The following is a 16,717-nucleotide window of genomic DNA, read 5'->3' as shown; positions in this document are numbered from 1 at the left end:
GTGTGGGTGCTAGATTTGCAATGCTAAAAAGCAGAATGTAGTTCTACCAAAACATTAAAGTTACTTTTAATTTAAAAATAATGCAGCTAAAGTTCCAAATATAGCCAAGTGCGGTGGCTCATGCCTATAATCCCAGCACTTTGGGAGGCCGAGGCAGGCAGATCAAGAAATCAAGACCATCCTGCCCAACATGGTGAAACCCCATCTCTACTAAAAATACAAAAATTAGCTGGTCTTGGTGGCAGGAGCCTGTAGTCCTGGCAACTTGGGAGGCTGAGGCAGGAGAATTGCTTGAACTTGGGAGGCGGAGATTGCAATGAGCCGAGATTGAGCCACTGCACTCCAGCCTGGGCAACAGGGTAAGATTCTGTCTCAAAAAAAAAAAAAAAAAAAAAAAACCAGTATAATGACTTCCCACGTATCATTACCCAGTTTCAACAAGTATTTATATATTCATGACCACTCTGATTTTATTTTTAATCACTGCCCTCCCCAACCCCTCCATATTATATACATATGTATTTTATATTTTTATTTTTTGAGATGATGTCTCACTCTGTTGCCCATGCTGAAGTACAGTGGTGCAATCTCGGCTCACTGCAGCCTCCGCCTTTTGGGTTCAGGTGATTCTCTGCCTCAGTCTCCCAAGTAGCTGGGAGTACAGGCATACGTCACCACACCTGGCTAATTTTGTATTTTTAGTAGAGACGGGGGTTCATCATGTTGGCCAGGCTGGTCTCAAACTCCTGACCTCAGGTGATCTGCCTGCCTAAGCCTCTCAAAGTGCTGGGATTACAGGCGTGAGCCACTGCTCCCGGCTCCCCTCCATATTATATTGAAGCAAATTCCAGATATCATCATTTTACCCAGAAATAATATTTCAGTCTGTGTCTCCAAAAGATAAGGACTCTTTTACAACATAACCACAATGGTATTAACATACCTTTCAAAACTTACAACTTCTTAGTCTCATGAAGTAGCCAGTCCGTATTCAAATTTTCCTAATGTGTGTGTATACATATTATATATATACGCACTGTATGTGTGTATAAATTCTTCACTTCTCTGAACTAGTTTCGAACCCATCCTTATGCTTTTACATCTCAGTGCTTTTCTATTTGTCATCCCTTCTGCCTAGATTGTCGTTCCTTTCATGCCTAACTGACAAGACACAGTCTTCCAGATCTGTTCAAATATCACCTCCTCCAGCAATCTTTCCCTGGCAAAACTCAGGAGTTAGTCATTCCTACAGCACTAACACTCTGCACTCTGCCCTGGGTATTTGTCTACATGTTTATCTGTTCTCCAGATTGTGAGCTCTGTGAAGACTTGAACCATATTCTTGTGGCCTTTGAGAACCCCAGCACCTGGCATGGTGCCTGGCCCACACTATTTGCCTCAAGCCAGCCTATTATTTCTAAGGAGGGGCTCCCGAGGCCTCTTCCATGGTTCTTGGTGTTGATTTATCCTTTTTAAAGTTCACCGTCTTTTGCAAAGATAATGGCCTCTCCACTTTTCCCATTTGAGCTGGGAGTTGACCAAATGTTTTCAATCTTTCGCTTTAAGAAGCCACTGGAGGCAGAATTAATTGGTTTAGAGGTGGTGGTTTTGTTTTTGTTTTTTTTCTTTAAGATCCCAGGATTGATATAAAGCAGAAAGACTGAGACACAGAAAGCCACTTGTCAGTCGGCAGTCACTCTGGGATTAATATCATAAGAGCTGTACAGAATTTAAAAGCAGAAAGCATTGTCTTCATCCTCTAATTGAATACGATCCACAAACCTTCTGGTTCTCTGAGGAGGACATTGGAATGTGCTTGCAGTTTCCAAACTAATTAATAACAGTTCAAATCATAGTTTTCAAGTGATCCTTTTACCTCAGAACCCCTTCCTCAGTTTTATCTACCTGGAAAATCTGTTACACAGATAAAAGCTCTGGTGGGGCCAGGTGCAGTGGCACAAGCCTGTGGTCTCTGCTATTTATTTTTTTAGGCAGAGTCTCATTCTGTCACCCAGGCTGGAGTGCAGTGGCACCATCTTCGCTCACTGCAACCTCCACCTCCTGGATTCAAGTGATTCTCCTGTCTCAGCCTCCTGAGTAGCTGGGATTACAGGCGTGAACCACCGCACCTGACAAATTTTTGTATGTTGAGTAGAGACAGGGTTTACCATATTGGCCAGGCTGGTCTCAAACTCCTGACCTCAGGTGATCCACCCGCCTTGGCCTCCCAAAGTGCTGGGATTACAGGTGTGGGCCACCATGTCTAGCCTAGTCTCTGCCATTTCACAGGCCAAGGTAGGAGGATCGCTTGAGCCCAGGAGTTCAAGTTTAAGGCTACAGTGCACTATGATTGTGCCTGTCAATAAGCATTGTACTCCATCCTGAGCAACATAGCCAGACTGTGGTGGAAAGGTGGCAGACAGGTCCCTGGAACTCAGTTTTATTGGACCATCTGCTAGGCCTTCCCAGACATGGCTCCTGAGACACAGATCCCAGAGCAGTTACTCAGTCATTCATCAATCTCTCAATCTTCCATCATACAACTATTTATTGAGTGCCTGCCACATGTGGCGCTGGAGGTACTGTACTGAACAAGACAGATGGACTTCCATTTTCTTGGAGTTTACGTTCTAGGTCAGGCATGAGAGAGAGAGGAGAAATAATCACTGTAAACCAGTGCAGTGGTTTGAATGTGTCCTCCAAAAGTTCATGTGTTGAAAAGTTAATTATTATTGTAACACTATTAAGAGACGGGGCCTTTCAGAGGTGATTATCAGGCCATGCGTACTCTCCCCTCATGAATGAATTAATGCTATTATTGAGGAGGTGGGTTACTTATCATGGGAGTGGCCTCTTGATAAAAAGGAAACGTTTGGCCCAATTTCTACACTGTCTGTTTCACATGTTCACTTGCCCTTCTGCCTTCTGCCATGGGTGACCCTCTTCAAATGCCAGTGCCATACTTTTCGACTTCCCGGTCTCTAGAACTGTGAGCCATGTAAACATCCATTGTTTATAAATTACCTGTCTGTGGTATTCTGATGTTGCAGCAGAAGATGGACTAAGAGTGCCAGTGGTTGCCAAACTTTAATTTTCATCAAAATCATGTGGAAAGTTTGTTACCTACAGATCTTTGGATCCTATGCTCACAATTTCTGATTCAAAAGGTCTAGAGTAGGGCCTGAGAATATGCAGTTAGAACTAGATCCTTGTGATGTTAACACTGCTGGTCCCAGGACCAAACATTAAGAGCTACTAAGGTAAACAATCAAGGAAGTAAAATACCTTCAGACACTGTAAGTGCTATGCTTTCAGAAAATCAAATAGGGTAACAGAATAGGAAGTTATCTGGTTGTGGGTAGCTACTTTAGGTTGGGTAGCCAGAGAAAGACTCTTGGAGAAGGTGACGTTTGATCTGAGCAGGCCACCTAAAAATCTGGGGGAAGGCCATTCTATGAAAAGGACATATCAAGTGGGCAGGTGTAGGGGCTCACACCTGTAATCCCAGCACATTGGGAGGCTGAGGCAGCCAGATCACCTGAGGCCAGGAGTTCGAGACCAGCCTGGCTAACATCGCAAAACATCATCTCTACTAAAAATACAAAAATTATCTGGGTGTGGTAGTGCACACCTGTAGTCCCAGCTACTCAGGAGGTTGAGGCAGGAGAATCACTTGAACCCGCGATGCGGAGGTTGCCATGAGCTGAGATCGTGCCACTGCACTCCAGCCTGGGTGACAAAGCAAGACTCTTGTCTTGGGGGTAAAAAAAAAAAAAAGCCAGGCCCAGTGGCTCACATCTGCAATCCCAACACACTGTGAGGCCAAGGCAGGCAGATCACAAGGTCAAGAGTTCCAGACCAGCCTGACCAATATAGTGAAACCCCGCCCCTACTAAAAATACAAAAATTTAGCTAGGTGTGGTGGGTACCTGTAATTCCAGCTACTTGGGAGGCTGAGACACAAGAATTGCTTGAACCTGGGAAGTAGAGTTTGCAGTGAGCTGAGATCACCTTACGGCACTCTAGCCCAGGCAACGGAGTGAGACTCAGTCTCAAAAAAAAAAAAAAAAAAAAACGGCTGAGCGTGGTGTCTCACGTCTGTAATCCCAGCACTTTGGGAGGCCGAGGCGGGCAGATGACTAGGTCAGGAGTTTGAGACCAGCCTGACCAACGTGGTGAAACCCCGTCTCTACTAAAAATGCAAAAATTAGCTGGGCATGGTGCCTCGCACCTGTATTCCCTGCTACATGGGAGGCTGAGGCAGGAGAATCGCTTGAACCCTGGAGGTGGAGGTGGCGGTGAGCCAAGAGTGTGCCATCGTACTCCAGCCTGGCAACAAAATTTTTAAAAATGACATAGCAAGTGCAAAGGCCATAAGCAGAAAACAAGCACAGCTTGTGCTTTTTGTTTTAAGAAACAAAATAAGACATTCAAAGTGCCAGAACAGCTGCAGAGTTTTTATTTTTTGAAACTGAGTTTTGCTGGTGTTACCCAGGCTGGAGTACAATGGTGCAATGTCAGCTCACTGCAACCTCCACCTCCCTGGTTCAAGTGATTCTCCTGCCTTAACCTCCTGAGTAGCTGGGTTACAGGCACCTGTAGCAGGAGCAGCCGCGGGAAATGGATCTCCCGAACACCGAATGGAGAAGGAAGAAGTTTATTCAGCGGGGAGCCTGAGCATAATTTGTCCAAAGCTCAGCTCATCTAACAAAGGAAGCTTTTGCCTTTATATAGGCTTATACTTTAAATATTACACTTGGAAGAATCTTAGGTTTATAGCTTTGGAAATAACATACGAAAAGGGTCTCGGTTTACAGCTTCAGGAATCACATATGAAAGGGTTCCGGTTTACAGTTTTAGGACTCACATGTGAAAAGCTTTCTGGTTTGATCTTGTTTTAAGTAAAAATAGTGCCTTCTAGGAGAGTTTCCCCAAGACCAAGCCTGCCACCTACAGGAAGGTAAAACAGGAGGCGCCAGTCAGTCAGCCTTTTCTTCTTTTGAAATGCAGTGTGATAGTCAAAGGGGAAGTTGATCTGAGATGCCTGGGTCTCCCTCTTCACATCCACCACCACACCTGGCTAATTTTTGTTTTTGTTTTTGTTTTTTTTTTGAGACGGAGTTTCGCTCTTGTTGCCCAGGCTGGAGTGCAATGGCGCAATCTCGGCTCACCACAACCTCCGCCTCCTGGGTTCAGGCAATTCTCCTGCCTCAGCCTCCTGAGTAGCTGGGATTACAGGCACGCGCCACCATGCCCAGCTAATTTTTCATATTTTTGGTAGAGACGGGGTTTCATCATGTTGACCAGGATGGTCTCGATCTCTTGACCTCGTGATCCACCCGCCTCAGCCTCCCAAAGTGCTGGGATTACAGGCTTGAGCCACCGCGCCCGGCAATTTTTGTATTTTTTGCAGAGACGGGTTTTCGCCATGTTGGTTTGGCTGGTTTCCAACTCCTGGCCTCAAGTGATCCGCCTGCCTCGGTCTCCCAAAGTGCTGAGGTTACCGGCATGAGCCTTAATTTTAGTTTTTTTTTTGTTTTTGTTTTTGTTTTGTTTTGTTTTGTTTTTGAGACGGAGTTTCACCCTTGTCGCCCAGGCTAGAGTGCAATCACATGATCTTGGCTAACCTAAACCTCTGCCTCCTGGATTCAAGCGATTCTCTTGCCTCAGCTCCCTGAGTAGCTGGGGATTACAGACAAGCACCACCATATCCGGCTAATTTTGTATTTTTTAGTAGAGTCAGGGTTTCTCCGTGTTGGTCAGGCTGGTCTCGAACTCCCAACCTCAGGTAATCTGCCCACCTCGGCCTCCTAAAGTGCTGTGATTACAGGCATGAGCCACCATGCCTGGCTATTTTACATTTAAAATATGAATTCTTTGCTCTTAAATATCTTTTTGGCTATTGTGTGGAGAGTACCATGGAGGATGGTGGTGGTGAGGGTGGCAGGGTATATGGGAAAGCAACAAGAGAAACTGAGAGACAAGTTAGGAGGTCTTGCAGTATCCTGGGCGAGATTTGATGAGGGCAGGGGAAGTAGCAATAGATACGGTGAGAAATGGTCAGTTATGCAGCAGTGAGGACTTGCTAATGAGAACGACACTTAGCATAATGTCTTGCACATTGTAGGTATTCAGCTGACAGTCATCAAATGAATGAATGAATAATGAAGCCCCCTTCCTTTCTGAAATGCATGATTATAATCCTTCACTTTACTGATAAAGCAAAGAATATTGTAAATTGTTCTCCAAACTGGATTCCATTGTCTTGTTGGTAACAGTGGTTTTGTCTATGTGTGGGTGGGTGGGTGTGCCTGTGTTACTTGAATTTTTTTGGATATAATATTCCCCTCTACTCTCCAGCTCACTTATTAAGTATTTCACTCCTACCCCTTCCCTTTTCTTCAGATACAATGCAAGTTTCCAACAGCTTGCTAAGAATTATTTTCCCTTTGTAAAGCAAATTGAGTGGGGGTGGCTCCAGAGCTTGGCAATTCTCTAGGGAGGTAGAAGGGGTTGGTTGGTCTCCAGGGGCTCTGGTTGCTGGGAGAGGTGAATTGTGAGTGCTGGGCATGACACGAAACTCTTCCTAGTGCACTGAGGGCAATAAATTGCAAGCTATTCCTTTAAGTCTATTTCTTGGAAGTGTTTTTATTGTTTCCACGGTATTTCATTCCTACTGCAACCAAAGGCAATCAACATATGGGTTTAATTCGACAAGGGAAAGGGCCATAAACAACTGTAAATTGTCAAAACTGGCAGATGACAGCCCTGATCTCTGCAATAGCAAAGATGAGCCAAGCAGCCTGCTTTCGCACATCAAAGAGAGCTGTCACACTGCTCAACTGATGACGCTGGTTAGGTGTGGAAGAAAATACCTCAAACACAAGTCGTCTCATCCAAGGCTAGCAAGACGTTTAGAATTGCCCCGGGGAAATAAACCATTGTTTTAGTATAAGTTTCAAAAATTAAATCGTAATAAAAGCAGAAAATCCATTTTTTCTTTGCACAGATGACATCGAAATCCTTCCACCAGCCAATAGGATTGATTTCAAGGTCGGTTTTAACTTGCTTTCCTGCTGGGGCCCTGGAGGTCTGCGGAGCACAGTGGGCCTCCTGCTGAGCCTCTTCTCAGTCTCTCAGAGACTGCATTTCTCCCTGCATGTTTCCTTTCTGAATATTGTTTTCTTTATTTCTTCCTTTCTTTCACAGGGTCTTGCTCTATCGCCCAGGCTGGAGTGTGGTGGCACAATCCTGTGGGACCACAGGCGCATGTGCCACCCTGTCTGGCTAATTTATTTTTATGTTTTTGTAGAGATGGGGGAGGTCTTACCATGTTGCCCAGGATGGTCTTGAACTTCTGGGCTCATGTGTCGGCCCCCCAAAACCTCTCAAAGTGCTGGGATTACAGGCATGAGTCACCGCACCTGGCCTCTGAATGCCATTTTCTGGGTGATGTCTCAGGATAGGTTTTTCACTTATGTCTGTCTTTCTTTATTGCTTTCCTGCAAACCCATTTCTTCTCTTTGCCCCTTGTATAGGCATGTATTGCAAATCTTTTTTTTTTTTTTTTTTTTTTGAGATGGAGTTTCGCTCTTGTTACCCAGGCTGGAGTGCAATGGCGCGATCTCGGCTCACTGCAACCTCCGCCTCCTGGGTTCAGGCAATTCTCCTGCCTCAGCCTCCTGAGTAGCTGGGATTACAGGCATGCGCCACCACGCCCAGCTAATTTTTTGTATTTTTAGTAGAGACGGGGTTTCACCATGTTGACCAGGATGGTCTCGATCTCTCGACCTCGTGATCCACCCACCTTGGCCTCCCAAAGTGCTGGGATTACAGGCTTGAGCCACCGCGCCCGGCCACAAATCTTAAATAGCAAAACATAAAACTATCCAAAGGCTGTGCACAGTGGCTGACACCTGTAATCCCAGCACTTTGGGAGGCCAAGGCGGGTGGATCATCTGAGGTCAAGGGTTTGAGACCAGCCTGATCAACATTGTGAAACCCTGTCTCTACTTTAAAAATACAAAAATTAGCCAAGCATGGTGATGCATGCCTGTAATCCCAGCTACTCAGGAGGCTGAGGTAGGAGAATCCCTTGAACCAGGGAAGTGGAGGTTGCAGTGAGCCAAGATTGTGAAACTGCACTCCAGCCTGTGCAACAAGAGTGAAACTCCAACTCAAAAAAGAGAAATTGACCAGGTACGGTGGCTCATGCCTGTAATCCCAGCACTTTGGGAAGCTGAGGTGGGCAGATCACAAGGTCAGAAGTTCAAGAGCAGCCCAGCCAATATGGTCAAACCCTGTCTTACTAAAAATACAAAAATTAGCTGGGCGTGGTGGCAGGCACCTGTAGTCCCAGCTACTTGGGAGGCTGAGGCAGGAGAATCGCTTGAACCCAGGAGGTGGAGGTTGCAGTGAGCCAAGATCACACCACTGCACTTCATCCTGGGAGAGAGAATGAGATTCCATCTCAAAAAAAAAAAAAAAAAAAAAAAAAATCACCAGGAGGTGCTCATTTAAGTTCAAGGCTGCAGTGAGCTATGATTGTGCCACTGCACTCCAGCCTGGGTGACAGAGTAAGATTCTGTCACCAAAAAAAAAAAAAGCACTTATCATTATCCAACATGTAATCTGTTTTCTTGTTTAAAGTCTCTCTCCCAACCCTGGAATGTAGCACCATGAGGACAGGGACTTTTTTTTTTTTTTTTTTTTTTTTTTGAGATCATTTCACTCTGTCACCCAGGCTGGAATGCAGCGATCTTGACTCACTGCAACTTCCACCTCCTGGGTTCAAGTGATTCTCCTGCCTCAACCCTCCCAAGTAGCTGGGATTACAGGTGCATACCACCATGTCCAGCTAATTTTGGAGGTATTTTTAGTAGAGATGGGGTTTCGCCATGTTGGCCAAGTCGGTCTTGAACTCCTGGCCTCAAGGGATTCACCTGCCTAAGCCTCTGAAAGTGCTGGGATTACAGGCATGAGCCACCGCACCCAGCCAGAGATTGTCTTTTCTGTTCATTGCTATATTCCCAGCACTTAGAACTTTACCTGTAATGTATAGGTAACAAGTGCTCAACTTGTCGAATGAATGAATGACTGTACTTGTAAGAGGTGCATTTGAGTTTCAGGCTGGAAAAACAAAGCCGAAGAGGAGAATGTCTGATGAAGAGGAGAATTTCCTGATGTCCATATCAGGAAAGCAAAAATTTTTCCAGAAATCCCTAGCAGATTTTTACTTACATCTCCTTAGCCAAAACCATGCCACATGGCAACCCATTGCTGTCAGAATCTCGGAAGATGAGTATTTCCACCTGGGCACACTGCTTTCCTTGAATAAAATTATCTTTTAAGCAAGGAGGAAGGGAAGAATCAATATTGGAAAGGCAATCTGTAGTGTCTACCAGTCAGTTTAACCTGGACCTGATCAAGCAGAATCTGAGAATGGTTATTTATTTATTTATTTATATAGACAGAGTTTTGCTCTTGTCATCCAGGCTAGAGAGTGCAATAGCGTGATCTAGGCTGACTGCAACCTCCGTCTCCTGGATTCAAGCAATTCCCCTGCCTCCGCCTCCTGAGTAGCTGGGATTACAGGCACCTACTACCATGTCTGGCTAATTTTTGTATTTATAGTAGAGATGGGGGTTTCACCACATTGGCCAGTATGGTCTCAGACTCCTGAATTCAGGTGATCCACCTGCCTCAGCCTCCCAAAGTGCTGGGATTACACGTGTGAGCCACTGCACCTGGCCAAGGATGGTAATTTTGATGCAGGTACTCTTGGACCACATTGTAAGAAAAATGGCTGGGGTAGGCCGGGCGAGGTGGCTCATGTTTGTAATTCCAGCACTTTGGGAGGTCAAGACCAGCCTGGACAAGATGGTGAAACCCCTTTTCCACTAAAAAAAAAAATACAGGCAGGGCTTGGTGGCTCACACCTGTAATCTCAGCACTTTAGGAGGCCAAGGCAGGCAGATTACAAGATCAGGAGTTCAAGACCAGCCTCACCAATATGTTGAAACCACATCTTTATTAAAAACACAAAAATTAGCCAGGTGTGGTGGTGGGTGTCTGTAGTCCCAGCTACTCAGGAGGCTGAGGCAGGAGGATCGCTTGAACCCAGGAGGTGGAGGTTGCAGTGAGATGAGATCGCACCACTGCACTCTAGCCTGAGTGACAGAGTGAGACTCCATCTCAAAAACAAAACAAAATAAAAAAGAAAAACAACAAAATTAGCTGGGCATGGTGGCGGGCACCTGTAATCCTAGCTATTCGGGAGGCTGAGGCAGAGAATTGCTTGAACCCAGGAAGGGAGGTTGCAGTGAGCCAAGATCGTGCCACTGCCCTCCAGCCTGGACGACAGAGCGAGACTCTGTCTCAAAAAAGGAAAACGAAAAATGGCCAGGGAAACAGAATGAGCCCAGATTGATTTTTTTCTCTCTCTCTCTCTTTTGAGATGGTGTCTCATTATGTTGCCCAGGCTGATCTTGAATTCCTGGACTCAAGTGATTCTTCTGCCTTTAGCCTCCTGAGTAGCTGGGATTTCAGGCATGTGCCACCATGCCTGGCTCCAGATTAAAATTTTCTAAAGCCATCCTGGGTGATGGACACACTGGCAAAGAACATCTGTTGTGCTGGCTGCCAAGGGCCCATTCTACTCCACTCCTACTCCCATCATCTTTTTTGAGAAATACTTTTATTTCCACCTCATCCCTCCCCTATCTGCATGGGTACAGCCATGGGACTCCTGGAGGTTTTGTTTGTACATCATATTCCCACCCACCTGACCCAAACTGCTAAATCAGAGTCTCATTCCCATGAATTTGGCATGGGGACTGAGATGCTAAATCTCTCCGGATGGCTGGATCTTGTACACAGAGAGCTGCCTGCCGATGTATTTTCTACATCATGAACTGGAGCAGCTGAAGACAAGAGTGTGAACCCCTCACAGAAGGCAGTGTGATGAAACAGAGAGGTTCTTTGCAGTGTTTGAGTCCCTGGTACTAGGTCATTCCTGAGGCCTGGGTCTGTCCTTGCCCTTGGATGCCACAGCATGCTTCTGGGTCAGGCCAGCTTAAATAATTCTTTAGTTGTGGCCAAGAGTTCTAACACTCACCCTATCCATTCTAAGCCAAGGGGACAGAGGGTAGTGTTTTCTACACCCCAGCTCTAGGTTCTGAGAACAGAAAGAAAAAAACTCTGTGGAGAGTAGGTGTCCAGTTTTGGAGGAAGAGGTGAAACATGGCAGTTTCCTTGTCAACGAACTGTCTATCAACAAAAGACCAAGAGCCCTGGGCCAAGGGAGAGTTGCTACCCTCTGGCTGTTTCTGTGAGGCTCAGGAAAACCACATGCTGTACAGGTGATCCCACTGCTGACAAAGGAATTTCGTGGTTTTACAATAGGACCTGTAGGCAAGGGTCTGCAGATTTGGTCTAATGCCCAACCTTGCCCATGGGGGTGAATCACTCCGTCCTCTGTCCCTGGCTGTCACCACTTGGAAACCATGTATAGTGCCTGTCAGTTTTCCTGAGGTACACTCAGGCTAGAGAAGTAGTGTGGCAAAGATGAGAAAACATGAGTTCTAGAGCCTGCAAACCCAGCTTCATCACGAACTGGGTCTTTAGCAAGTTATTTAATTTCCCTTACTTCCATCTCTGAATCAGTCACTATAATCCTCTCACTAGGAGAATGAAATGAGTGTGAATGTGTGTGTGTGTGTGTGTGTGTGTGTGTGTGTGTGTGTGTGCATGTAAAGCACCTAACATAATACCTAGCAAACATCCCCAAAGCAGGAAAGCCACTCCGGCCCTGGAACCCTGTTAGAGATAAGGGTGAGAGGCTGGCACAGAGAAAGGACGTCCCTCCAAGAAAGCTGTCAATGCCAAAATCGCTGGTTTACTGCCCGTTTTTTTTTTGTGTGTGCCAAACAAACCTCAGTGCTTCCCTAGGAGTCAGGGTTCGAGGCTTTGTGTTTGTTCTTTAGCAGTAACTACTTTTCATTTCCTCTAAGACCTCCACACTGCAGAGAGCCAGTGGCTAGAACCCAGCAGGAGGGAACAGAGGTCCCAAGAAGAGAGGCTAGGGAAGCAAGTCCTTCTTTTTTTTTGGAAACAAGAGTTGCCCAGGCTGGAGTGCAGTGGCACAATCTCGACTCACTCCAACCTCCGCCTCCCAGATTCAAGCAGTTCTCCTGCCTCAGCCTCCCAAGTAGCTGGGATTACAGGTGTCTGCCACCACGCCTGGCTAATTTTTTGTATTTTTAGTAGAGATGAGGTTTCACCATGTTGGCCAGGCTGGTCTCAAACTCCTGACCTCAGGTGATTCACCCACCTTGGCCTCCCAAAGTGCTGGGATTACAGGTGTGAACCAATGCACCCAGCTGATATACTCTTGAGCTCCTAGTGGAAAAACAAGGAAGGGAGAGAAAGAAGAAAATGAAAAGGGAAGGGAGTAAAAGTAGAAAGAAACAAAGGAAAGAGAAGGCAGTCAACTCCATGACGATACTCATTCCTTTATTGTCAACTGTGTTGATTGGAACAGGGCTGGGGCCTGCAAGCTGCTGGCAGCACCCAGCTGCAGGTGCATTTCAGCTCAACAGAGGCCTCCATCCTAAGCCAAGGGGACAGAGAGGAATGTTTTATATATATATTTATATATTACATATGTCCCATATAGTCATATGTATAGAGTGACAAACAGTTGCATTGTTAACTGTTGTCCTAAATAAAGACCATAGCAACACACATGGGAATTTGGTCCTAATCAAGGCCCTTACTTTGTCAATCAAATGTTTGATACACCAAAAGGAAAAGGAGAGAAAGAGAGACTGAGAGACTGAGATCCAGCCACCCCTGGTGGCCCTGTTCCCAGCAAATCTTACGCTGAGTGTAGAGTGTCTCCTGTGGAGGTAAACACACACACAAACACACATACACACACATACACACATACACAAAACCGCAGGCAGGAGCTCCTCCTCCAACCATACCTTGGGCCCAGCCCTCGGACTGGGGGTGCTGATTTGGGTATATTGCGCTATAAGACTGTGACGGAGGAGTGACAGGACAATGCAGGGGCAATGTGTCCAAGTGATGAATGGGGTGACACGTGCTGCTTTGTCCACAAATGAGAAAGAGGTCAGTGGGAGAGGCTGTGCAATGCAGCCCTGGAGGTCCCCCTGCGCCCAGGCCACCTGGGAATTTCTACACACAACTCCTGTCCCAGCCACAGTCGAACCTCTGATCTGAATCCCGAGTCTCAAATAATCTCCTGGGCTTTGATGAAAACTGTGATTTCCTGGAAGGACAGGAGCAAATGGCAACTGGGTGGCTCAACCCTCTAGTCCAGTAATGAAGCAGAAATGACAGCGTCGTGGAGTTAAAGCAGACCCAAGCGTGATCCTCAGAGCAGAACTTGAACGATGTAAGAAGGGTTCATTTCCTGAAGGAAAGAGAATAACCCTGCCGCCACCTCCCACACCCCCCATTTCAGGCAGATCTGTCAGTTTCACGGCTTCACCCCAGTGACAGCGCTCTTCATATTCTAGGAACTGGAGACTGTCGCTCTTAGGGCACTCTGAAATCCTATCTCACTCCCTTGCTTTCCTTATTACCTCTTCACCCCTCCACCAAAATATACACTGAAAAAGCCAGTCAATAACCATTAACCAGTTTTTGTTTTTTTTTTTTTTGTAGAAATTTACTTATCACTTGAGATACCTGGAGACAATTTGGGCCATCACAAAGGAAGGTAAGGAGAACCCCCCTGGGAACCAATTTGCATACCTAGTGAATAAAGGATCTATTTTCACAAAATAATACCTTAAAAATGTGACTCAGAAACAAGGGTAATAGGCAAAGCTGGAAAAGATTGTGCCTGGGCTTGTTTCCTGGGACAGATGAAGGGAAAAAGCAATAGACGTTAGCATCTTCAGTTAGCCGGGGGTAGAATGACATTGACTCCTCCCACCGTGAATGGGGTCCAGGCGGCTGCAGGGAGAAACGCTCAAAGCAGGTGAGAGCAGCCTCTCGAAAATGGGGAGTTGCCTTGATGGCCTTTCGACCAACTTCTCGGAGGGGACAGAAACAAAGGGATCTGCTGGAGGGACTTCCGTTGATGACTGTTCAAGTTGTCTCAGTTGTTGTTCCATTTCCTGCAGGTTCCAAGGTGATGGCAACTGGTTGGTCCATAATTCCGATCCAAGGTGGGCAGAAAGCAGAGTTTGGGAAGCCATGAGTTCTTGTCAAAGCTGAAGGGTATGGGCTATGTTGGCGAGGTTATTAATGTCCTGGCAAAAGAGCCAAAGAGGCCGAATGAGGTTGTTTGAGGCTCACAAAGTGGAAAGCGGGGCTGTGTCCACACGGAGCAGATGCCAACACTGTCAGGATGTCTCTTGTCCTCAGGGAACACCAAGCAGTTTCCTAGTCCCAGAAAGTGTTCAGGGGCTGCTCACCATCAGTGTGGAAGCAGATGGAGGTTATGGAGTGCGGTGGGTAGAAAAGGGAGTATCTTCTCAGGCACTGGCTACCCTCCCTTCTGGAGGCAGCTGACATGGGGACGAGCCTGAGGTATGACTGGGGGGCTCTCAGGTCAGAAGAAAAGGAGGCTACACAGTGACCATGGTAGGCCCAGACAGCTCAGGCGAGGGCATCTCCCCCACCACGAACTGAGCTCCGCGAATAAATAACATGAATTAAATAAAGGAGGGGAAGAAGAGCAGGCAGAGGCACCGCCTGCCAGATTCTCACCCCTGCACACACGCACACGCACACGCACATGCACGCACACGCACACACGCCAAGCGCAGACGAGATGAGCTAGGGTTGGCGACCCCAGCCCAGGAGTCTATCGGATGGGCAGCCTGACATGAAGGTTGTCACTCATGGTCCGCCACTGTCGCAGGGTGCAGAGAAGCAGAGGCCAGGGAGGCATGTGTGGTGGAAGGTTGTGGCCGCTGAGGACTCTGGCACCTGCAGGGGGATGAAGCAGGTGAAGGGGGAGGTTAGAAAAATACAGGAAACAGGAAAGTGGGTCCTCTCATTATTTTTTTTTTTGAGACGAGTTTCACTCTTATTGCCCAGGTTGGAGTGCAGTGGTGCGATCTTAGCTCACTGTAATCTCCACCTCCCGGGTTGAAGCAATTCTCCTGCCTCAGCCTCCTGAGTAGCTAGGATTACAAGTATCCACCACCACATCCAGCTAATTTTTTGTATTTTTAGTAGAGACAGGGTTTCACCATGTTGGCCAGGCTGGTCTTGAACTCCTGACTTCAGGTGATCCATCCATCTCGGCCTCCCAAAGTGCTGGGATTACAGGTGTGAGCCACCGCACCCAGCTGTTAGTCCCCTCCTTTGCCCTGTCCTGTTGCTGCAGGAACCCCTCCGACATCCCCAGTCACCCCTTGCCGTTCCTGCCCTTTGGATGCCACCAAAACCCTCTTTAGCTTCACCCAGCCCCTGCAGTTCCCTGCCTCCTGGGTCCAGTGCTGCCATGGACCATGAACATACTGACCAGGATCTGGACTTTCGAACTTTAGACGTGGAAGGTCTTTCCAGAAAACTGTCCAATCGCATGAGCCTCTCCATGTGTAGCGCGCGAGGGTCTTGTTCTTGGTCATGAGAGAATTCCATCTCAAAGACAGCTGGAGGAGACACGTCCAACTCCAGAAACATGATGTTTTCAGCCTGTGGTAGGAATTTCATGCCAGACCTGAGCAGTGCCCGGTGAGTGTGTCTTCTAGGCACTCAGCCAGTCTGGGTATAGCAGGGCTGATGAGGGGGTTGAGGAAGCAGAGGCTGTCAGTGTCCCCTGCCCTGGGCTTTTTTTTTTTTAGAGATGGAGTCTTGCTCCGTCATCCAGGCTGGAGTGCAATGGCACAATCTCGGCTCACTGCAACCTCTGCTTCCTGGGTTCAAGCGATTCTCCTGCCTCAGCCTCCCAAGTAGTTGGGATTGCAGGCGTCCATCACACCTGCCTAATTTTCGTATTTTTAGTAGAGACAGGGATTCACCATGTTGGCCAGGCTGGTCTCGAACTCCTGACCTCAGGTGATCCACCTGCCTCAGCCTCCCAAAGTGCTGGGATTTACAGGTGTGACCCACCGCACCCAGCCTCCCTCCCATAGGCTCTTTCTCCCCTCCCCACTTCTTACCCTGTACCTGGGGTGGGACCCCATTGCCATGGCAACCCGAGCATACTGGCTGATAGGCCTCTTGTAGCCTACTGCAGATGTTGGTCGCTTCTTCATCTGGCTGTTATTGCTGTAGGAAAGAGACCATATTAGAAAGGATTTCTGCGGAGCACAAACAGCAAACAACATCATGAGGGCCTATCATTCAGGTAGTCAGGAGGCCCTGCAGACGGCAAGTTCTGGAATTTTCCTCTCCTGGCTCTATTTCAGCTTGACAGCTGAAGCTAGTGCAGTTGTCCCCCTCATCCGTGGTTTTGATTCCCACAGTTTCAGTTACTGTGGTCTGAAAATAAGCAAATACAGTAGTACAATCAGATGTTTCAAGAGAGAGACCACGTCCACATCACTTTTATTAGAGTATATTGTGTTTTTGTTGTTGTTGTTTTGAGATGAAATCTTGCTCTGTCACCCAGGCTGGAGTGCAGTGGCACAGTCTCAGCTCACTGCAGCCTCCACCTCCCAGGTTCAAGCGATTCTTCTGCCTCAGCCTCCTGAGTAGCTGAGATCACAGGCATGCACCACCACAT

At 47.1% G+C, this 16,717-nt stretch overlaps 1 protein-coding gene across 1 annotated transcript in view; it reads right to left on the bottom strand.

The window, feature by feature from the left end:
• Positions 1-12,492: 12,492 nt before the first annotated feature.
• Positions 12,493-16,717, bottom strand: part of KIF3C (kinesin family member 3C) — a 48,280-nt gene continuing 44,055 nt past the window's right edge. The window contains exons 6-8 of the mRNA XM_010345806.3: positions 16,152-16,260; positions 15,512-15,684; positions 12,493-14,970 (exon numbers count right to left, since the gene is read on the bottom strand). Of these exons, the coding sequence (XP_010344108.1) occupies positions 14,877-14,970; positions 15,512-15,684; positions 16,152-16,260 (376 nt within the window). The 3' untranslated portion in view covers positions 12,493-14,876. The remainder of the gene's footprint in view (positions 14,971-15,511; positions 15,685-16,151; positions 16,261-16,717) is intronic.

Source organism: Saimiri boliviensis, chromosome 1 (assembly GCF_048565385.1).
Source record: "Saimiri boliviensis isolate mSaiBol1 chromosome 1, mSaiBol1.pri, whole genome shotgun sequence".
Classification (NCBI taxonomy): domain Eukaryota; kingdom Metazoa; phylum Chordata; class Mammalia; order Primates; family Cebidae; genus Saimiri; species Saimiri boliviensis.
This window is presented reverse-complemented; position numbering and strand designations above follow the sequence as displayed.